This window comes from Molothrus aeneus, chromosome 32 (genome assembly GCF_037042795.1).
Source record: "Molothrus aeneus isolate 106 chromosome 32, BPBGC_Maene_1.0, whole genome shotgun sequence".
In the NCBI taxonomy this organism is placed as follows: Eukaryota; Metazoa; Chordata; class Aves; order Passeriformes; family Icteridae; genus Molothrus; species Molothrus aeneus.
In genome coordinates, this window is record NC_089677.1 from 463,625 (window position 1) to 486,713 (window position 23,089).

The following is a 23,089-nucleotide window of genomic DNA, read 5'->3' on the forward strand; positions in this document are numbered from 1 at the left end:
TCTCTGTCAGTGTGAAGCCATTCCCCCTCGTCCTGTCACTCCAGGCCCTTGCCAAGAGTGTCTCTCCATCTTTTTTGTAGGTTCCCTTCAGGGGAGCTTCAGTTAGGTTATCCTGACTGTGATCCAGATAATAATAGAGGTTGGACAGTGTGTGTGTTTCATGTTCTGGGCAAAATTCTGTGGCTAAATTTCCATCACAGTGCAGGGTAGTCCAGTCCTGACATTTATGGGGAATTTCTTTTAGTAAGGTTTTGTTTGTGTGTATATATAAGCAGTGCCTTAGGCTACACCAGTGCTGCAGTTAAGGAGGGATGGTGTTACACTCCATTGACAAGTAAATTGAGCAAACACCTTTTAATCCCAAGCTTCCCAGTCTGTTTTAGGCAGCTGTGACTGTGGTCACAAGGGTTTTCAGGATAAAGAAGAGATGAGAATGTTGACTCCATGATCAGAAGGCTTGATTTATTATTTTATGATATATGTTACATTAAGACTATACTAAAAAGAAATAGAAAGGAAAGGTTTCTTCAGAAGCTAGCTAAGCTAAGAATAGAAAAGAATGAATAACAAAGATCTGTGTCTCAGACAGAGCAAGAGCCAGCTCTGCCATGAGTGGTCAGGAAATCCCAACATCCACAGGAGACCAATTACAGGTCTACCTGTTGCATTCCACAGCAGCAGATAACCATTGTTTACTTTTGGTTGCTGAAACTGCAGCTTCTCACAAGGAAAAATCCTAAGAAAGGATTTTTCATGAAAGATGTCTGCGACAAGGCAGCTGTTCCTTTAGCTGGATTTGAATCAAATGCTCTTCTCTCTCATGTGTTTCACCAGCAATGGCCTGTCCTGAAGGCCAGGTGTACCAACAATGTGGGACGCCGTGCAACCAGACGTGCCAGTCTCTGTCCTACCCGGAGGAGGACTGTGAGCAGCTGTGCCTGGAGGGGTGCTACTGTCCCCCCGGGCACTACCTGGATGAGCATGAGCAGTGTGTGCCCAAATCCCAGTGCTCCTGTTACTATGATGGGGAGATCTTCCAGCCAGAGGATGTCTTCTCGAACCATTACTCCATGTGGTAAGCGCACTATTCCTAACCCTTCCCTACACACCATCGCTTCACTTCTTGGAGGGCTTGAGTTGTTGCGTCAGTTCTGGTGCATCCACTGAAACTAGTTAAAGAAAAGGCAAGAGTTTGCCTCCAAGAAGCCAAACGGTGAGTTTTGCTATTGTATCGCGCTCTGATTAATTTCAAATACCACCTTACTCAGTATTAAGCCCTGTCCTATGAACAGTTCCTGCGAGTTTGAAATGGAGCTTAATTACTGACAGTAGCTACTTTGTGGGCTTTTAAAATGTCACTTTAATGTACTGTGCTATAATTCTTAACTGTTAAAACCTAATTACCTCTTGTCAAAGATACAAGTATTAAAAAGCATTTCTAATTGTTAAATTGAGTAGCAGTACACTTGGAGTGGGAATGCAATCTCTGGACAGGCCCAGTTTTGGGAACAGTGTCTTCTTTTCCTCTCTACCACAAAAATCCCAAGTTTCAGGAACTAGATGGTCCCTTACCTCTTTTCCTCAGCAAAGCTGCCTATTGTCTTGCTTAGCTTTATCCCTGTGCAGCTGCACTGGCTCCAGCAGGTCAGGGCCAGCAGGCAGCTGGGTTTCCATGCCACTATATGGCATCAACTCCCTTAAGGAAATTTTGCCTTTAATGTTGGTAGACACAGTGGATGGAGAGCAACAGCTCAGCCCCGCTGAGGTGTAGTTTTGTATTCTGACAAGTTCCCTGTTGACTAAAAGTCAGTGTGAGTGAAAGCTGAATGCTGTTTCATTAAATATAACCTCTGTTTGTTTTTCTTAGCTATTGTGAGAATGGATTTATGCACTGCAGTACAAACAGAGCTCCTGGTGCCTTCCTGGCTGATGTTTTTGCTGATGAGAGGCCATCTCCCAGAAGTTAGTATGCCTTAAAATCTCAATATTTTATTTTGATTTTTTTTTCTATTCAGTCTCTTGGTAGTTTTGATTGGAGAAGAAATTTCAGAGGTTGCAACAACTGTGATATTGTGAGATTTTTTCCAATTTTTTTTTTTTTACGGGATAGAAACAAAAGGGATGTATGGGAGGGTGCAGGGCTCACTGAATCTCACCTCTCAAAATTATAAATAGCCACTGCAGTCTCTCTTGAGCTGAAAAGGTTAAAGGATCACCTATGCCAGTGATCTGAGGTCCCCAGTTGCTATTTGAGGATCACAAGACATCAGAAACTCATCAGTTTTATACCTTCTGTTTCTCACTAGTGGGATGCAAACGCTTTCCTGGTGTTAATGAGACTTTTAGTGGCCTGAAGGTTACACTGCTGCCAGGTTTCCAGTGTGCCTTCCAGCCAGCAGGAATCTCCATGAAACCTCCTGGAGACTGACAGCTACCATGTTTCCCATCAGTGGACAGGTTTATCTAACATTTGGCTGTGAAAGGTGCATGGAAACACTTCTAGCATCTAACTGGGGTTTGTAGTATTGGAGAAAGGCCAGCAGTGCTCTGGGATCTTTTGGGATTTTCCACTAATACATGGATGGAGCTTATGGGATTTTCATGGCATAGGGGGTTTGAGACTGGATGCATCTCAGAGGGGAAAGGGCTAGTGAGGCTTTGGGGAGGCCTGAGAATATCCAGGAGTTGGACTTCGTGATCCTTGTGGGTGCCTTCCAGCTCAGGATAACCTATGATCCCTATGGGAACACCAGTAGAGCTAACCACAGTGACTTCCATGGCACTCTGACAAATGCACCTGTACATAGGGTCTGGAGGAAATTTCTGGTTGATATTTGCCAGTGCATTGGAGACAAAGGGTAATTGTTTGTGTTTGCACCTTCTCAGGATAAATCAACTTCTAGAGGAAAACACTGTAAATGCCTCTGTAGGTACAGGGCAGTGACCTGCTTAATGTTGCTTGCTAGGACACCAGTGACAGTGTCACTGGTTGGGTCACTTGTTCTTCAGGTGAAGCCTTCCAGGTGAATATCTCACCAAACTCTTCCCTTAATGCTCCTAAGACATAATTTTCCTGATAATAGGATGTCAAGAATTACAAAACCTCAGAGAGGCATATTGTTAGTACCACTTGAAATAGTACCCTGGAGTTTCTTGGGACATTCTGATCTTCTGTCAGATCCTGAAGTCTCAAACAGTTTTTATCAAAGCTCAGGGCACTGCTTTTACAGTCACCAATGTAGCTATATTCAGTGTGAGAAATGGGTCTAAATGCAATAATATAAGATGCTGTTGCTTCTCAGAATATCAATTTTCTGCTAACTTTGTACAGTGCTTAGGGGTGTTTGCATAGCCCCAGTGCAGTCTGGAATTGCACTTATATGTTTAGTGCAGCTTTTTTGCTTCAGTATTAAATAGCTGCTTTCATGACAGCCTAACTGAGGTCACTCCAGGGGAAGTAGGGGCTGTTTCCTTTGCCATGTCATGTGTAGTGATGTTACTTCAGGCTATATTCTAAATTAATTTTCTAATTAATGAAATTAATTTTCAAATCAAAGATCCACCTTTTAGAAAAATACTGTGCCAACAATGAGTACTTGAGTTCTAATTGCACTTTTTGTGAACTCATTTTTTTAAAAGTAAAAAGGAGCTTGACATGCAGATTCCCCATGGAAAAAATTATCTGTCCTGCCAACAACCCAAGAGCAGAAGGAGTGGAATGTACCAAGACCTGCCAAAACTATGACCTGGAGTGCATCAGCCATGGCTGCATATCTGGATGCCTCTGTCCAAAAGGGATGGTAAGCATCTTTCAATACAGCAGCAAGAAGCAGGTCCTGTTTGTTTCTTGCCTTCATTCTCTGCTACCATCTCTGTCTTCTTGCAGCTTGGAAATAAGTGGTTGTGAAGTACTGACTGTCAAGTTGCGGCTGGCTTAAAGAACATGTACAAGCATTGAAGATGAACTTTAGCTTGCAAAAATAATTATTAATCAAAATTCCAAAGCCTGCCTTGAAGACCAGTTTATGTCTTCCTTCAGCTCTGCTCCTAAACTCCTTCTCAGTCTTGTTGAACTTTGTCAGCCAGAGAGACAGGAGAGAGACACCCATATTCAGGTTGATCATAGGAATGGAGGATCTCTCCTCCAAAAAAAGGCTGAGAGAATTGGGATTGTTAAGCCTGGCAAAGAGAAAGTGTTGGGGGTGACCTCATTGTGGCCTTCTGATGCCTGAAGGGAGCCCACAGGAAAGATGGAGAGAGACTCTTGACAAGGTTGTAGAGTGACAGGACAAGGGGGAATTGCTTTACACTGACAGAAAGCAGATTTGGATTGGGTGTGAGGTAAAAAGTCTTTATTTGTGAGGGTGGTGAGGCCCTGGCACAGGTTGCCCAGAGAGGCTGTGGCTGCCCCATCCGTGGAAGTGCCTAAGGCCAGGCTGGATGAGGCTCTGAGCAACCTGGGCTAGTGGAAGGTGTCCCTGCCTCTGGCAGGAGGTTGGAGCAAGATGATCTTTAAGGTTCCTTCCAACCCAACCCATTCTTGGGTTTCTCTGATACAGCCATCCTTCCTGCTGATATTGGTTCCTCCTTGTCAAGTCTCCATCCCTTCAGCTGCCCTCCTGTGGGTTGTACCAAATTGAACAACCCTGTGAGAAGGAATGTGGGATATGAAATTTGCTAAGATGATGTCAGAGTGTGTCTCAGAGTTGCAGGTGTTGTACTAAGCACACCTTTTTTTTTCCACTGAAAAGAGGCGCTCTGGGGTCCAGGGTTATATCCCACGGCAGCCCTCAAATATAAGAATAAGTTTAATTAAATTCCAAATTCTTTCAATTATCTTTCTAGAAAAACAGCTCTTCCCAAATTATGCAATCATTTTTAGCAATAATATAAACATATATTTTGAACGTTGCTACTGTATTTTGCTGATAAACACCCATTTATATAAATAGATTCTACTCTAGAATAAAATGCCAGCTCTAGGAAAAAAGCTAAGGCTTGTGAAATGTCTTGGAGGTGAAAAAGAACAGAATCTGAAGTCACCCATAAATTTTCGCCATGATTTTAAAAACAAGTTTTGCTTCTTTTCACATTTCAGTCTGTAAATGCCTATCCTTTAAGTGAAAAATATTCCTAAATAGTAGTGAGATAAGAAAACTTAGAAAAGCTTCTCTACTTTAAAGTTCCCAGAGCTGCAGGATGAACAGACTTTTCTTTGCATCTGACATTCAGCTGATTTGGTAAAGGAGCTTGAGATTTTTGGTTTCAGTTCTGGGACATGGTAATAGTACACTTTTGACATAACTGTGGAAAACAAATTATGATAATTACTCCACAGGAAAAAAACCCCAACCCCCATAGTAACTAACTTTAATGTTTGGTACAGTATTTTGCATTTTTTTCAGTAAGTTAAAACAAATAATTTCTTCATAAAATTGTTGCCAAGAGAGCAGTCTTTGGCCTTTTGGAATTGGAGACTCCAGCTGACTTTGCAGTGATGTGAAACACACCTGAGTTCAGCAAGGTGGTTTGTCAGGTTTTGAATTGAAGAATCAGGCTCAATATTTTAAAAAAAAAGTAAAATAAATTCTCTGTCCACTAGATGACAGTATGGTTTAATCTTCACTAAACTCAGTCTGGAATTACTTGTTCTCGTTGGCTTCCCTTGTGGCAGAGAATAAAAATCATGAGCTGCATCCAAGCCACGATGGGAGAAGCCCATGTAGAAATGGTCTTGTAACCACTGCCATGCAAAGTCAGGATCAAGCCCAGTCCCCATTCAGGTCTGTCTTGTTTGCCCTGTCTTTGACTCCTGGCTTCACAGGAGCTGCCAGCTCATTCTCAAAGAGTAGTTTACTTCTCCTCACCCAATGGGATGAGGTTTGGGAGAGCCTTTTTTCTTATTTCTGTGCTCTGCAATCAGGCTTTGTGCTCCCCCACTAGAGAAGGATTTGGTTGGTGACCAGGATCTCCTTTCCATCCTGTCCTTTTCTAACACAGAGCCTCTGGGAGCGCAGAGACAAAGCTCTTCAGAGTCAAATCAAAGTCTGTGTTTTCCAGGCTTGTACAACAGAGGTGAGCAATAAAGGGACTGGAAAAAGGAATTACTATTTTATTTGTCAGTTTGCTGTAATCCTGCGTAATTTACAAGCAACTCACAGAGGTGAGCTGCTGTTTGCGGGAAGGTCTGTGGGAAGTAACAGGCTACTTAACATGTGTTCCCATAAATATTTGCACATATTATCATGCTGGAAGAAATTGTGCCTTCTTACTGAAGATTTTTCTTTTCTTTTGTGATACAGTAGCATATGAAAGTTATCAATGCTCACAGGTAACTTACTAGCTTGAAGACAAAACCCAATTTCTTTTAACTTCTTCCAAACTTTCAACTTCAAACTTTCTTTCAATTTCTTTCAAATAAAGTTTTCTGGTTCATCTTGACTTAGAATTTTATATTGCTTTGATTTCTAGCAAATAAAAAATGTTCAATATGTCATAAAAATAATTCTTCTGTCTTTGATCATCTGGAAGGTGGGAAATTCTCCATACTTGTCACCCTCTTGCACAGCAGAAAAGAGAGATCATAACATAGGTGCAGAAGTGTGGGGGAAAATAGTCTTTCTCAGATTAGTTTACTGCACTTCAGTTTTTCCCATTGGAAAATATTAATAAATATACGAATTGAGTGTTAACCACCTTTCTGGGGAAAGAGAGGAACAGAACAATCACAGAGCACAAAATCCAGACATTCCAAAAGTAGAAAATTACTTTCTTTCTATTCCTAACAACTGACAAAAAACTACGGTTTAAAATTTAAATGAAATATTTTATTGCATTCTGACTGCTGAAATAAAACTATTTCTAAAATTTTGATACATTAGTATAAAAAGGGAAAAACCCCTACAAATCTTAAACATCTTAACCAGGAAAGTTTGGAAGGCTTTTTTTTTTTTTTTTCTTTCTAACTGTTAAACTGAAATTTACCTGACTATTTTGATTTCTCTGTTGTATATTTTTTAGTGTGGGCCTATCCTATGTTGCAATGTCTTCATGAGGAGATGGACATGCCAAATAAACATTAGAGACATGCAGCTAACCTAAGAAAGAGAAGTCAAGTGTAAACACATTTCGATCTTCTGACATGTTGTTAATTTCTCTTTGTTTGCACAGTAAGAGTGAGAGGCTGTTTTAGTTAAAAAAAAAAATTTATGGAAGAAATTCTTCCCTGTGAGGGTGCTGAGGTCCTGGCATAGGCTGCCCAGAGTAGCTGTGGCTGCTTCATCCCTGGAAGTGTCCAAGGCCAGGTAGAATGGGGCTCTGGGCAACCTGGGATAGTGGAAGGTGTCCCTGCTGATGAAACTGGGTGATCTTTAAGGTCCCTTGTTCCCCAAATCAATTTCTTATTCTAAAGCCTATTAACTATTGGGTTCTCATCTGACCCACTTTATTTAATCCCATGCTTCTTCATATATTTGGCTGGCTTTCCACTGAAATCCACGCATGTGTCAGGAGGAACAGAGCAATGTCTGAGCTTCCCTTGACAGAGGGATACTCATCAAATTATGTTGACCAAGAGAGTTCAAAGTTTAGGGTGAGTTGGATTTCAGGACTATGGGATCTCCTGACTTGGAAGGAACTCACAAGGATTGTCCAGCCCAACTTCTGGCCCTGCACAGACACCCCAACAATCCCACCCTGTGACTGAGAGCATTGTCCAAACACTCCTGGAGCTCTGGCAGCCTTGGGGCCGTGACTATTCCCTGGGGAGCCTGTTCTGTGCCTCACCACCCTCTGGGGGAAGAAAATTTCCTAAACAGCCTAACCCTACCCTGACACGGTTCCAGCCATTCCCTTAGGTCCTGTCCCTCGTCCATCAGAGCAGAGATCAGGGCCTGCCCCTCCTCTTCCCATTGTGAGGAATCTGCAGAACTGCTGTGAGCTCTGACCTCAGTTTCCTCTTCTCCAGCTCAACAGACCAAGTGCCCTCAGCCACTCCTTATGTGTCTTCCCCTCCAGACCCTTCACCATCTTTACAGCCTCCTTTGGACACCCTCTCACAGCTTTAGATTCTTATATTGTCGTGCCCAAAATTGCCCCCAGGACTCAAAGTGAGGCTGCACCATGCAGAGCGGAGCAGAACAATCACCTCCTATGAGTGTGGGTAAGGAGAATCTTAAAGGTTCTGAAACCTGTGATATTGTCCTTCCTTTTGCAAGATTTTTCAAGGTTTAGCAATTAATAACACAGAGCAAGGAAATTACAGACATTTCTGTTTGATCCCCAAGTAATGGGAGAGTTGTTAGTCAACCACTTGTAATCCCATGGATGCGGAGCATCATCCTAAGGACATTAAATGGTGCAAGCAGCTGTTGTTTTCATTACAAACCTCCGTCTTTTTGTATAGTTGCCTCCCCAGTGCTGCTGCCTCCTGTCATCTCAAGCACTCAGGACTGCTAAATCTCCTGTATTAACTGCGGTCTATTGATGGATTGAGAGACTTCCAGAGAAAATCCAGCTGCTTATGAATAGTACTCCTGTCCTTGTACTGTAGTACCACATGGTCCTTGTAGTGCACCATGGCAGCAGGCTGCCAGATATGCCCCAGATTTTGGATGGGGTGTTAATCGGCCCAATAGATTGTGTGTTACTGTTAACAAAATCATAATTAATTGAGTTTTGCAGAAAAAAATGAGCATTCTTCTGGTCAAAGTCCACTTGGGGTTTTTGTGTCCTGCTTGCTGAATCCCACCCACCTACTCTGTCAGTGTTCAAGACAAGGTGCTCTTCCCTCTGTTGGTGGCTTTATGGCTGCTGCGCTGGTTGTGATAAAAATGCTAATACCAGTCTCTACCAGTTTTTATGGAGCAAGGAGAAGAGATTCTGATTCTCTTTTTACTAACCAAATGTCTAATGCCTAGTTTTTAATCCAGAGGCAAGCCCTCAAGTGTATTGTGAACTGTGTTGCTGAACACTCTGCAAAAATTCAGAAATGTAGCCACGAATATGAGGTCATAGTCCTGCTTTTTTCCTAAATACCACCAGCAAGGAAGGAAAGAAGGTATTGAACTCTTCTTTCTATTCTTCTCTGGACTTTCTCATCATCCTTTGTAAAGGTGAAGGCAGAGCTGTAGCTCCATTGTCTAGAAAAGCATTTATTTTTTTCCATCTTGCTTCTATTAAAGTGATTTTATTTGGCATAATGCAGCTCTCCATAAGCCACAGAGCACGTGGAGCTGCATATGAAGGAAGGGTCTCTGCGCTGTGCGATCTTTTTTTGTGAGTTGTTCCATGTGGCAGTTCTAGGTCTCCATGGGAAAAGGCAAAGCTGTTCTTCTTTATTAACCTGGCATTCAGACTACATTGATCTCATTGGCCCATATTTAATGGTAAAAAAGAAACTATTTTAATGATTTTGCAGAAAGAGTTTAAAGTGGGAAGGTGATATTTTGTGACTTTTGAATGCGAAGAAGGGGAAGGACTCTCCATTTAGGTATTCCATGAAACCAGAGCCAAACCTATCCTGGCTTTGCCAGAACTGCTATTGAGTGAAAAGTCAGCATAGCCACCTTTGGTTATGTTTGATTCTCGCAAACTAGGGGTCTTAAAAATGGAAAGTAATCACAAAAAAACCCCAAAAACCAGAAAATGAATGAAAAAATGGAATAGTCTAAAGGCGTTACTTGTTTTTCTTTGGCTGTAGTTTTTTTTTGTTTGTTTGGTTTTTTTTGCCTTTTTTTTGTTAAAGTGGCATAAATGATTTTTTGTTATATAAAGAGAAACTCGGATCAGAAGAGTGAAAATTAGAATTTGGATAGAAGATAATGTCCTGTATCCTAGCAACAGGACCTGTTGCAGAGAGAGCAGAATAATGCCTCGAGTGGACTGATATTTATGCAGCCTTCCAGGAAATAAATAGGGATTTGAAAGAAAATGAGGAATTACTGCAATTTTCAGAGGAGAGTTGATAGAGGGTTGGCTTTGTCAAGGGGCTGTTGTCTGTAACAACAGAACCTGCATTTGCACATGGGTGGGTCAGGCACTGCGGCTTCTGGTCTCCTTGACGTTCCTATTTCCATTTTTAGTCCATCTGGGCCCTTTGTTTGCTTTTCTAGTAGGCCCTTTTCCAGTTTGTTGTGTGTGAGAAGCTATCACCTGCTCTCCATACTCATGTTAGCCTGGTTCACTGCATCCTGGAATTTCTCATTGTGCCATTTTTCTATAATGTCATCTCTTCTCCCAGTAGCTTGAGATGGTGGGAGCGAGTTGTGATTTATATATCTACAGCTCTATTTATGTTAATGGCTAAAAGTATTAGTAGTACTGTACCTTTCTCACTTTGGATAGCCTTCATCCTTTCTTTTATTCCGTTCAACCTTTCTTTTATTTTCCATCCACACATTCTGTGCTTGTTCCTGGCTGCTTGCTTGCCCTGCACGTGGCCATGTCCCAGCAACCCCAGGTGGTGACAAACTGTGTGTTCTGCTTAGGTACGACATGAAAACAAGTGTGTTGCTCCTGAGAGGTGCCCGTGCTTCCACAATGGAAGAGAGTATTCCAAAGGAGAAACAGTGACTAAGGACTGCAACACCTGGTGAGCCACTGGAAGAATGTTTTTTCTCTTTAGGGGGTCTGCTGTGTTTCTGGTAACACCAAATATTGTTTACTTAACAGATTTCTTTTAGCGAAAGCTAGTTTTTGCAGCCTATTAATTGCACAGACAGCACATTCCCTTTGCATGTTGCATAAAGATCCAATAAAATTCCTTGCAATGTCTGGCAACCTCTGCCTCGTGCCCTACAAATAGTTGTGTGTCTGTTCAACTCTTCTGTAGGCACTAGATAGTGGATTTTGCAACACAAGATAACAGTTTAGGACCTATATGCTCTGGGGTGGGAGGAATGGAGCCTGGGCTTTTTCACTAAGCTTTGCAGTTGTGTTTCCCTTTTTGTTGGCTGTCTGAGGCCTGTCAAATCAGCCCTTTTCAGCCAGAAGTGGCATGATGCACCAGCTGTAATGTGATAGGAGCTCTTCAGGGAAATGATAAAGAGCTAGGAAGAGACAGGGTCAACCTCTTATATCTCAAAAGAGTGCTCTATCTATTGATATATTTAAAAAGATGAAAATAGATGGAAAACTGTTACTTTCTTAGAAGAAAAGAGTGAGTGCTCCATGTCTTTCACCATTTTCCTGCTTGGTTGCTAGAAAAGGATTTATATGTTCAAAGGGGAGTTCTGGCGGGAAGCCCTCAGCACAGCCTTTGGTAAAGTACAGTGGGCCACTTTTTCCTTCTCCTGCACAGCACACTGGCTGCACTGAGGTACTTTTTTTCCATGTGTGTGGTGGGGGGGAATGGTGGCTCTTTTCCTTCAGAGCTCCAAGAGTCCAGGGTGTAGGACATTCAGCTACCAGCACTGTGAAAATCCTGGGGGTTTTTTGAACTCAGACTTGAGAATCTGTTATGCATTCTACCGTAAATGTTCCTGCCCAGCTCTGTGGCAACCCCAGGAGCAATGTTTGTCATCCTCTGTATGACTGGCTGGAGCTGTGTCAGAGAATCAGCACCACTAGAGAGTCCAATGATTGATTTTTGTTTGGTACACTGCTCTTTGAATAACAGTGATTTCAAGATTTTTTAACTAGTGGGACCACTCCTAACTAGCACGAGTTAGTCTTGGATGAAGGTTTTGTATGGAAATATTAATCTCCCAGTGTTTTGTTTAATTTCTTTCCTTTGCAGCTACATATAACATTGTGAATCCATGTACTGTAATTAAATCTGGGGAAAAATAGGTTTGAAAGGGAAAAAGATGGAAGAGAATTTGATGTTTTTGTCTAGGTACATACTCTGTAATGTGCTTACATTGCATTTAGGTAAAAGTGACTCAGCTGAAAAACAGGCACCATGAAAATTTTATTGAAACAAGAAGAGTACAGTGTGAAACTTCCAAGTGTTAAAAAGTTTGCAAGATTCCTCACAATAATCATGATCAGCCTTTTTATTGTCAAGTAATCATACAATCTTTGACCTTAAGGTAATCATAATGATGTTGCTTCATTGTTGTAACTGCCCACAATTCTGGCAATATCATTGTAAATTATATTTCATCAAATACATAGAATTTCCTTCAATATTAGGGTCAAGGAAACGTTAGAAATCAGGCTTTTTCTCACTGATAAAAGCTCTTCCTCAAGTTTTAGGTGTTTTTCATGAATGGAAGTAAAATTGGAGATAAGGTCCCTTCAAAAATGTCACTAGGGCTTTTTTGCACTATGTGACTTTGAAAAGTTTCTTGATAGTTCTCAGCAAATATCAAGTCAAATGTAATATAGAAAGTCGTATAGGAAATTACTATTGCTTTGAGAATTAATAAGAATTGAGAGTCTGGATTTTGGAGGTTGAGATCTTCCTTTTCTTTTGTTTTTGCCTTTTGTACTGCTGTGGCAGGAGTTCTCATTCTCACTTGTTCTTAGCCAGATGTGAACACCTGCAAAGGCAATATATGAGCGAGAGGTGTCAGATTTGGCATTTACATCTGACTTGACATATGGGACACCCTAATTCATGAACACCGGAATGTCTCCAAGCCTAAGCCAGTGGCAAACCTTCTGTTATGCAATGTATTGGGAATTCATTTTGGAGCTCAATGAAAATTTTGAAGTCACACTTGTGCAGCAGTGCACTGCAGAAATTTGCTAATCTGAATTTAACCACCCCATGTCTCTTATAATCTGTCCATGCGCATATTTACAAAATTTTGCTCTTGTTAGCTGTTAGCAGAGGAGGGGGGGAAGAGGTTTCATGTTACTGAAGTTTCCTTCTTTGAAGAAAATGTCTTGCCCAATATTTATTATGATGCAAAATGTTAACAAGATTAAATAATATCTGTGCTCAGGTTAAGGCATTATTAGAGGACTCAGTTCAGTGCACAGTTTTTCCTTCAGGTAGCAATTTGATCTTGGGAAAGTACTTCATGTTTTTTATCCCTGAGTTTTTATGTCTGTAAAGTATGGATATAATTCCTCTTTCCCTGCCCTCACAGAGCTTGGTTAGAAAATTCCTGGGGCAGTGATGATGTCCATCTGCATTCATGGAGCATTTAGTGGATGAATGTTTTGCCATCCTCCAGCAATATATTGCTTATTAATTATTAAATATTTATTATTAGATATTGTGTGAAATGGTATTCTAACTCTCCACTGATTTTGAGTTTTACTTTATTTGCTCAGCCTTTTGCTAGTTAGCAAATCAATTTATTTCACTTATCAAAAGCCTGTGGATGTCAAGGGAGAGTTCCCCTTTCATATTTGCAGCTTCTGTAGCAAGGTTGTGCTCCTCCAGGATACTTCTGGAAAAGGGCAAGAGTGGTGGATGCTCTGTTTTGCAGCAAGGGCACTTGGAGCAGAGCAGCATATCCTAAATAAAATTCTAGTATAAAAGCATATTCCAGCAAATTCTAGTATAAAAGAATATTCCAGCAGACTCTGTCCTGACCTATTTTGTAACAGGGAAATTCAAACCACCCAGAGTCCTACACTGCAGTTTGTAAGAAGCAGAGAAACACATCCCTTATTCATTTAATCTTTGCACTCTTTGGATTTATGCACCCACTGCTAACATATGCTGATTTATGTTGATGAGAGAGCCTCTCATCTGGTGGTAGAGAGCTCCTGGAGGCAGAGACTGTGGCACTTTCACTTTGCCTAAAGCACTTTGCGTTCTCTTGCTTGTAATTTACATTGACATAAGGACAACTGTCATTGCCCCCTTTTCTCTGTTACAGTGTGTGCCAGGGGAGGAAGTGGGAGTGCACCAAAAATCTGTGTGATGGCACCTGCACTGCTATTGGTACAGCTCATTACTTGACATTTGATGGATTGAAATATAAGTTTCCAGGAAACTGCCAGTATGTGCTAGCTCAGGTAAGAAGAGCATGTCAAATACTAAAGCTGCCTGATATATAAAAACAGTTTTACCCCAGGTGAGAAGCCCAGTGTTTGGATAAATCACAGTTAACTATTTCTAATTACTAAGCCAGATGTATAGTAGAGAAAAATAGAGCTTATTTATGTTTTCAGAGATGTCTTGAGAATTTTGAAAAGTGAATTTTGTTCTATAGAAATCAGGCTGTCATGTGTCCAGCTGGCCATCATGAACCTTATGAGAGCACTTTGGTACAGAGCAGAGCTGTCTGAATCTCATCTCCCAAATGGAATTCTGGCTATCCATAAATCAATGTTTTTTTCTTTTCCTTTTTATCCAGAGGTGGTAGCTTGCTGTCTGGCTGAGTGAGACAAGGAATGCTCAATGAACCTTCCCTAAATGCATCCAGAGCACAGGCTCTTCTCATTCCTTTCAGCATGATCCCTGTCTTGTTCCATGCACCACCTGCTTGGAGTCCCCTGACAATATCCATTTTCCTCACAGCAAGGAGGAGAGGGGGATAAATGCAGAGCACATTAAACCCAACTTTTTATTTGCAGAATCAGCCAGAATTTAGAGTTAACTAAGATAAAGACTCATCTACATGCAGATTATCATGTATTTAGAAATGTCTGTGCAAACAAGGATTTATCTGAAAATTTGTTCCAAAACTAGATGGATTCACTGCTGATTGATGACAACAATATTCTGCAGTTACAGTTGGATGTGTTTCTTGGGTGGGTTACTATTTTTCCCACAGAGTCCTTATGAGGCACATTCCTCCTTGCAGTTCTCCTTAGGGAGGAAGGTGTGATCAACCTGCCTCTGCCTAGGTCTTTGAAATATGCTCCCACCTTGATTCCAGCTGGATTATGTTTGAGGAGTGATTGCTTTGCCACCACTGAGAGCTCTGTGTAAAGGTCTTATGGGCTGCAATACCATAGGCTACTACAAAACTACTTAAAATGGAATTCAGATTGGTTTTCCTTAAATGACAGACACAGAGAGCTCCACACAGGGCCTTTTTCTGAAAAGGTGTGTATTGAAAAAAATGAACACAACCAAAAAATAAAATCTAAAAGGCCAGAGAGATGTGAATTATTATGTAAATGTCGTAGGAACTCTCCAAGGATCTCAGAAATTCTGGATTTAGAAGAAAATCAATACATTAGGCTATCTGTGTATTCAGATGTGCCCTGTGCCCATCATACATTTTTAAATATCACAGATGCTGTAACATGGTGGATTCTCCCTGCCAAAAAAATACTCTCCAAATTATGCATATGTGTGTCACTGGCAGAGTGTGCCTCATTCTTTAAGAGATGGGACGCATGAATATCAGTGCTAAGAATAAACTAAATGAACATGGGAAGAGTTAGCATGACAATATATATCCTACTGACCACAGATTACAGAGTGTTGTTTGAGGCTTCTTTTTTCTCTGTGTTTTTCCCTGTGTGTGTTTTTCATTACTGACTCATTTATTTTCTTATCTGATAGGATTTCTGCAAGGGTGACTCTGGAACATTTCAGATATTCATTTCAAATGAAGGTTGTGGCTTCACTGGAGAAAAGTGCACCAAAAGGGTTATCATTGTGTATGAAGGAGGGGAAATAGAGCTGTTCAGTGGAAACGTATGTACACTTTCTTTTCTCTTTCCTTCCTGTTTTTTCGTTTGGGAAAATAATTTCAGATTGTTCAGTAAGCTGAAGCAGGAATGACCTCACACTCAGGGGTTCTTGATCATAAAACGATCAGGTTAGCAGGATTATATTTATCCATTTTGCTTCCAGAGGTATAATGCTTTTTTGGTATTTCTGCTGTTTGGTATTTCTGCTGTTTCTTGATGCCAATCAGTTTATCTCAGATAATCATAGAATGGTTTGGGTTGGAAGGGACCTGAAAGATTACTCAGTTCTACTCCCCTTCCATGGGCAGGGCACCTTCCACTATCCCAGGTTGCTCAGAGCCCCATCCAACCTGGCCTGGAACACTTCCAGGGATTGGGCAACCTATGCCAGGGCCTCCCCACCCTGACAGGGAAGGATCTATTCCTCATATCCAATCTAACCCTGCTCTCTATTAGTGTGAGGCCATTCCCCTTGTCCCACTCCAGACCCTTGTAAAGAGTCTCTCTCCAGCTCTTTTGTAGCCCTTTTAGCTATTGAAAGACTGCGATGAAGTCTCCCTGCAACCTTCTCTTCTTCAGGCTGAACAATTCTCATTTTTTCAGTCTTCTTTCATGACAGAGATGCTCCAGCCTTCTGATATCTTGATGGCCTCCTCTGGACTCATTCCAACAGCTCCACATCCCTCATGTATTGGGTGCTTCAGATCCTTTCTAAACATGGTTTGTCAAAGCCTGTTTCCAGCAACTTTAGTGCAAGGAAGGGCTAAGAGACGACTGACCTGTGGCTAGTAAAACATCAGAACTAATTTAGCAAGCTGAAAGACTGAACACACACATGAACAAAAAAAAGTCACTGCTCCAACAAGTTGATACTGGAATGTTAGCTGTCCTTTGTCCTGTTAAATTGCTGGATGGAATATCCACCTGGCTATATTCTTCTTTTTCCTCCTTTTTGCTACCAACAAACATGGAAGAATTGACCAAGAATCTCTTCCATCTCCCATGTCCCTTCCCAGCAGGAAATGAGCTTTCCAGAGGGCAGGGTTCAGCCCTTTGCCTCAAGCACTGTAACAATTTTCACTGCCTGTGAGCTTAGCCATTGCAGGGGTGCAGTGGATTATTGTTTCAGTCACTGCCTTTTCAGAAGTCCTGTGCTCTGAGCTGGTGTCTGGACCAGACATTTGCAAAAATGTTCCCAGTGAAACCACTCTACATTTGCCTGGTTTTGGGTTAACAGACAAAGCTGTACCAGGTTTGGAATTGCCTGCAAATTGCCACCATGCCTTGGCAGGAACACAAAAACATGACCTTTATTAAAGGTGTCTGTGCAGTGCACTATGACAGGATAGGATCCATAGAGGCTTTTGGGTGCTGCAGAAATGAACACAAGCCATATTGGTTGTCCAGTTTTTAATTTCTACTGCTAAAGAATCCCTGACTTGGCTGAGGGTAAATAGCAGTGCAGGGATCATTCCATCTAGCTGGACTTTGTCTGAAAGCTTCTTTAGATGACAGATTTTCAGAAAACCTCTGATTCCATTTGGATATGTAAGAAAGGGCCAGAAGATAACAGCAGGTGATTTAGGCATCCAGCAGCTCCAGCATGAGAGGATGTTCTTGAGAGAGCCTGTCCTTGTGAGACCTAGGTCTGTATTACAGCACTGTCCACATGACCCTGAGTGAATTTTCAGTTGTCTTTTTGGAGAGTTTAGGGCTCAGTGTAATAATATACAGAGCAAGTTTTCTTAGAAACAACAACAACTAAAAGAGACATTAAAGAAAACCAATGGATATGGAGACTCCTAGGCAAATTCTTATTCAGTAATGACTTTCTACACTCTTTTTCTGCAAGAATCCTTAGAAGCAAGCAGAAGAATCAGGTATTCTTTTAGCCATTTTAATGTTTCCAATTAACATTGTTTTAAGATTATATGTTTTGAGAGCAGCTTCTACTGCTGCTGGTAAATGAGGGTTTAATTGACATGCTACAGTTCTGGCTGACATTTAAAACAAAATGAAATAATTTTTTATTTTCTGAAACAAATCTGGAAGTTTGCAAGGTCAAAAGTTTATGACTTCATGGTTGGGCAAAAAGCCTCCATAAACATAAAAATTCTGTAATTTAAGTCAACCTCCCAGCTCAACTTTGTCCTCTTCGGTGGTTTGGAACCCTCTGAATTTGGAAAGACCAAGACTGTTGAAGAATTTTAAGTGGTCAAGTGTAGTAATGTGTTGGGCATAGGAGAAAATTAAAAAGTTAGCTCTTTTGGTACCTAAAATATCTTTTAATATCTTCCCTAAAGACAATGAAGACCTTCTTTAGGAAATCCATGGAAGATGTAAACTTTCTTTCCTGGGATAAATGTTTCTGATGATAGCTCAGAGATTAAAAGAATTTAATTACTGTGCTGAGCTTTTACTGAATTGAGCAAGAAAGAATAGTGGGATAAGGAAATATTTTGCCCTCAAAGTAAGAGAGTGGGTAAATGGTTTCTGGGCTTTTCTTTCTCCCTTACATTAATTGCTATTTCTACTGATTAAAAGAACTTCCAGAACTAAGCAGTTAATGCATTAATATGGTGCTTAAAGTAACAGCCATGCCAGACTTTTCTTTTCAAATGTGTTTAATATTCCTCTTAGAGTTCCCATTGAAAGGGAATTGTGGTGTGAAAGAGAGCATTTTAAATGAATCTCTTAAATTCTTAGTAGCTGGAGGCAGTGAATTTGCAGCCAAATGGAAAATGAAAGAGGCACACAGGGGAAGGGAAAGTGGTGGAAAAAAAGAATAGATACCAAAAGGAACCTCTCTGCATTTTTTCTGTAGGTGTAATTAGTTGAGAAGAAAATTCCTGACTCCAGAATAAGACTGGTCTTTCAGAGGCCACTGATATGTGTGGTTCTGCCAGTTCTTACTACAGCAGAAGGACAGAATTCTTAAGTTTTCTAAAAAGCCGAAATAAAAAAAGCCCAAACCAACAAGTAATTATTCAGTGAACCAGTGACCAATACTAAACTGGTGATTAATTGAGTATACCCTGTCTTTATCAGCCCTGCTTCATATATTGGCATTGTGTGTTATACCCTGGGACCACATTCAAAGACTTTGGAAATGGGATGAGATTGAAAGACTGTACTTGTATCCCAAATTTCTGGTTTTCTCTGGAGCATCTGGATAGTATATGGAAACTCTCTGGAGAACAGCATGAATGGAAGCACCTGTTAACATGTCCCACTGGGAAAATCACCCACCTTAAATAATAATTAGAGACACTGCTGATAGTACAATGTGTTTCTCTCCTTCAGGTAAACATCAGGGTACCTCCTAAGGGTGAAAATTATAATTTAGATGTCATCAAGTCTGGCCGTTATTACATCATTTTACTGGGTAAAAGCATCAGTGTGACCTGGGACCTGGCCATGGGAGTCTCCATTATCTTAAAAGGCAATTTCAAAGTAAGTGGTTTTTGCTCCACCTCTTATTCTCACTAAAGAATGCACTTAACCTGTCCCTGGGGAATGGCTTTTTTTTTTTTTTTAATGTAGATTTTCATGGTATGTTAGGCACTTGTTCAAAAATTGAGGGGTTGTTTGGTAGTACTGTAGAATTGCCTTATTTTCCTGGTTGTTCAGCTATAAGGGTCAAATCCTGGATCATTGGAAATGAGTTACGACAGATAGGATGAGTGTTGTGGGACCTCAGAATAACAAGGAGTGATTTCTTCTGCATTCAAGAAGAGCAGCATAAGAGCCAGATTTACTGGTGATGGTGATAGGACAGCAATCTCCAAAAATGAAATGGGGTTGTAGGGACACACTCCAAACAGAGCCACTGGGCACTGCTGATTAGAGCAGTCCTTCTTTCTGGGAGTCCCTGGGGACAGCGTGGTCCTGTTTTTAGCAAAGCAGAGTGGGAATGGGAGCTACACATTCTCTGAGAGAGACTGTGTCTGTCTGAGTGGCCTTGGCAAGGCTATGGGTAATTCAATTTTTGAACCTTATGGCATTAAAGCACCAGGCTAAAAAGACTTCTTAACAAAACCCTAAGCTGGTCTACAGTTGTAAGATTAATGCTTTCTATGTTTCTTTCCCTGCAAGGATCGAGTGTGTGGTCTGTGTGGAAATTTTGATGGAATTCAAAACAATGATTTGACCAGCAGCAGTGAACATCTTGAAGTAGATCCAGTTGACTTTGGGAATTCTTGGAAAGTTAATTCCCACTGTGCTGATGTTGCAAAGGTAATTGTGAATGAACTGTGAAAACTAATTAGTGTGGGTTACACTATCAGTGAAGAGTGGACAAAGAGCTTTGGAAGGATTAAAATAAGTAGAAATTAACTCCTTCCTCCATGTTTTTGCCAAAAAATATTACTTTTTTAAATCTGGTAAAAGGCCAATTAACTTATGTAAGGCTTCTGGGCTGCCTGGCTTCAGTGGAATGTTAAAATAGCCAGTTTGTTTAGCTGAGACTGTTCCTAGAGTTATCCAGCCCAGATGTTTGAAATCCAGCTATCACTGGAAATCTCATTTTAGAGTTTAATCTTAAAAAAAATCGCTGTAATTTTCGGTCAGGGTGGGTTCAAATAAAAGTTTTGTTTCTCCCTATTCAAATTTCTATATCCCAAATCTTAGTTTGTCCATTACAAACAGTGGAATGCACAGGTTAATTTCTTTAACTTCTTTCTATATGATTCTCTCTCTCTCTTTTTTTTTTTTTTAATTAATTCTGCTTTTATTTTCAGGTTGGAAAGGCTTGATCAAAAAAAAGCAGGATAAAGGAGGGGATGGGAGAGCTTATTGCTATCCATCATTGCATGTGAATCTTGGGGAGGGTAGCTGCTTTCTGAAAGTGTTATCTATGTCCCAGTGCTGTAAATTTCTTGGGGTTCTAAGTATATTACACATAAGAGTCTACTTCCTATTTTCCAAATACAGAGTTTTGAAAGAATGAAATTGAATAAGAAATTTGTAAGTAGCTGACAAATAAAGCCTAAAGTATTTCTAAATGAAATGTGCGAGAAAATACCTTGAAAACCACTTGTTTTGACATTTGTAAAACAAAGCATTTCATTCAGCTAATGCTTTTCTTTTGAAAATTTGTCCAAGTGATCAGGGCAGGGGGTGGAAAAAGCCTTTTCTAGATATTTTCTTACAAGATTTGAATTACCAGACAAACACACTGAAGCATTTGTTTGTGATCACGTGAAATCTTCTGGGTTAGATGCTAATTATGTGCAAGCATGACATAGCCACAATATTACCTTTCTGAAGGTAACTTTTTTCATTGACTGAAATGCAAAAAAAAATTGCAGTACTGTGGAGTGAGGCCACAGGGTCAGACTGAAAAGGAGCAGCTTCTCATTTCAGTGTCATAGGCACAGGACAGGACCTGCAGGGTGTTGGTGTCTTAAATTCTGTGTCAGTACTAGTGCTCCTTGTTCTTAGATAAATTAAATGGGAGGAGGGAAGGTTACTGAGCTATTTTTATTCAGCAGCTGCCTTGGGTATTGTCTGCTGAAATCTGATAATATTTTTAAGCCTCGTGGACCTGCTGAGGAGTTGTGGATGATCATTTGTCAGATTGGCAAGTGCTCCTTGTTCTTAGATAAATTAAATGGGAGGAGGGAAGGTTACTGAGCTATTTTTATTCAGCAGCTGCCTTGGGTATTGTCTGCTGAAATCTGATAATATTTTTAAGCCTCGTGGACCTGCTGAGGAGTTGTGGATGGTCATTTGTCAGATTGGCGTTTGGTACAGTGGGTCTTCCTGTCATCTAAATCTGAGTTAAAATTTCAGGGTACAAGTAAGAGCTGGAGAAAATCAAGGAGGTGATCTGCGCTGCTGCAGCAGGATCTGTGTGTGTTGTGCAATAGGTTGAAACTTTACTCAGAGAAACAATTTCCTTTGGTAGTGGGTCTCTTACTTCAATTTGAAGAGTCCCAAGGTCCTGAAGACAAGACTAAAACAATCTCTGCTTGTCTTTTACAATATTAAGCCCAGCTTGGAACAGACCTTGATATCTCCACTGTGTGGTGGAAACATAGTGAAGCAGATGATGGTAGAATCATCATGCAACATTTTGTCTGGAAGTGTCTTTGAAGAATGCACGAAATTGGTGAGTATTGGGTCATGTGTTTCACATTCTTCAATTCTGCATGATCTGTGCTGGCATTGATTACAGATGAGGGAAAAAGTGTGGTTGTGCTGACAGCACATAGGACTTGGTGAAGGCTGGCTGGTGTTCTTATCTCTCACCTTGTCCTGTAGTGGAGGCTTTAAGGGAAAATGCACCTTTATGGGAAAACACACCTATTAAGCTATGAAGTAACATCTTCCCAAGGGAAATTTTACTGTATGGTCCAGGGACTGCACATGAGGTGAAGCCTAGGAGTTGAGATTTGAGGGAAGGGGGAGTTGAGCCAATGCAATGCCTTTCAGGCTGTGTTATACCCAAGCTGCTGCATGAGAGGGATGGGGACAAGGCTTAAAAATATTAAGTGATTGCAAACTGCAGTCCTTGCTGACATCAGCAGAAAGATTTGCACTGATTTATGTGGCACCTTGACCCTTGGCAAGTGGAGCAGCCAAACCATCTGAAGGTTAATATGTATAGGGAGGAGATGAAGGACTTGGAGTGTCCTTTGCCCTTCTCTCCTGTAGGTGAATCCAGAGCCCTACATTGACATTTGCCTGTATGACACCTGTGCTTGTGAGTCTGTTGGGGACTGCGCATGTTTCTGTGACACTGTTGCGGCCTACGCGCATGCCTGCGCACAGAAAGGGGTGGCTGTTCACTGGAGGTCACCAACTCTGTGCCGTAAGTACAGAAAACATGAGGCAGAACTGGGTGCAAACGTGCAAGGTTTTGGCTCAGACTGGTCAGATTTAGCTCTGTTCCCACTGACATGCAGAGAATTTCACGTTAATGGGGCTGGGCTAGCAGCTCTCTCTGACACTCCCATTCCCTGTTCTATTTCTGTACCTGGCAAACCTGTTCCATCAGTCAGGGGATATAGTAGCCTGTGGTACAAAATCTAGATGAAGAAATAGTTTCAGTAATATATATGTACATGTGCATCAATTAAAGTTTGCAGTTTGTTTTGCACTTGCTGTTATCAAACCTAAGAATTTCTGGTCTAAAGCATGTAGTTCATTGGGTGAAAAAAGATGTAAGTGTGAAAAGGTGGTCTGCCCTGACTGTAGTCAAACAATAATAAAACAATAATCTTTATTTAAAAGTGGAAATCTTTATTTTTTTAGATATATGTGGTCCACTTTGTACAATGTTTGGTGCCATAGTTCTGAGAGGCATGGTGGATATACACTCTGGTTTGACTTTTCTTTTTTTTTTTTTTTTGCCTCTGATTCTGTCCCTGCATAGCACAAAGCTGTGAGGACTTGAATAAACAGGAATTAGATTATCAGTGTGAATGGAGATATAACAGCTGTGGACCTGCTTGTCCTGTCACATGCCAACACCCCCAGGCTTTAGAGTGTCCTCTGCAATGTGTGGAAGGATGCCACGTGCACTGTCCTGCAG

The 23,089-nt window shown here is 41.0% G+C and overlaps 1 protein-coding gene across 1 annotated transcript in view; it reads left to right on the plus strand.

The window, feature by feature from the left end:
* The window catches only part of VWF (von Willebrand factor), a 117,370-nt gene that overhangs the window by 37,514 nt on the left and 56,767 nt on the right, over positions 1-23,089 (plus strand). Inside the window, exons 16-26 of the mRNA XM_066568403.1 lie at positions 835-1,075; positions 1,868-1,962; positions 3,640-3,800; positions 10,488-10,591; positions 13,782-13,920; positions 15,422-15,556; positions 18,856-19,005; positions 19,648-19,788; positions 21,545-21,664; positions 22,210-22,366; positions 22,931-23,089. Of these exons, the coding sequence (XP_066424500.1) occupies positions 835-1,075; positions 1,868-1,962; positions 3,640-3,800; positions 10,488-10,591; positions 13,782-13,920; positions 15,422-15,556; positions 18,856-19,005; positions 19,648-19,788; positions 21,545-21,664; positions 22,210-22,366; positions 22,931-23,089 (1,602 nt within the window). The remainder of the gene's footprint in view (positions 1-834; positions 1,076-1,867; positions 1,963-3,639; positions 3,801-10,487; positions 10,592-13,781; positions 13,921-15,421; positions 15,557-18,855; positions 19,006-19,647; positions 19,789-21,544; positions 21,665-22,209; positions 22,367-22,930) is intronic.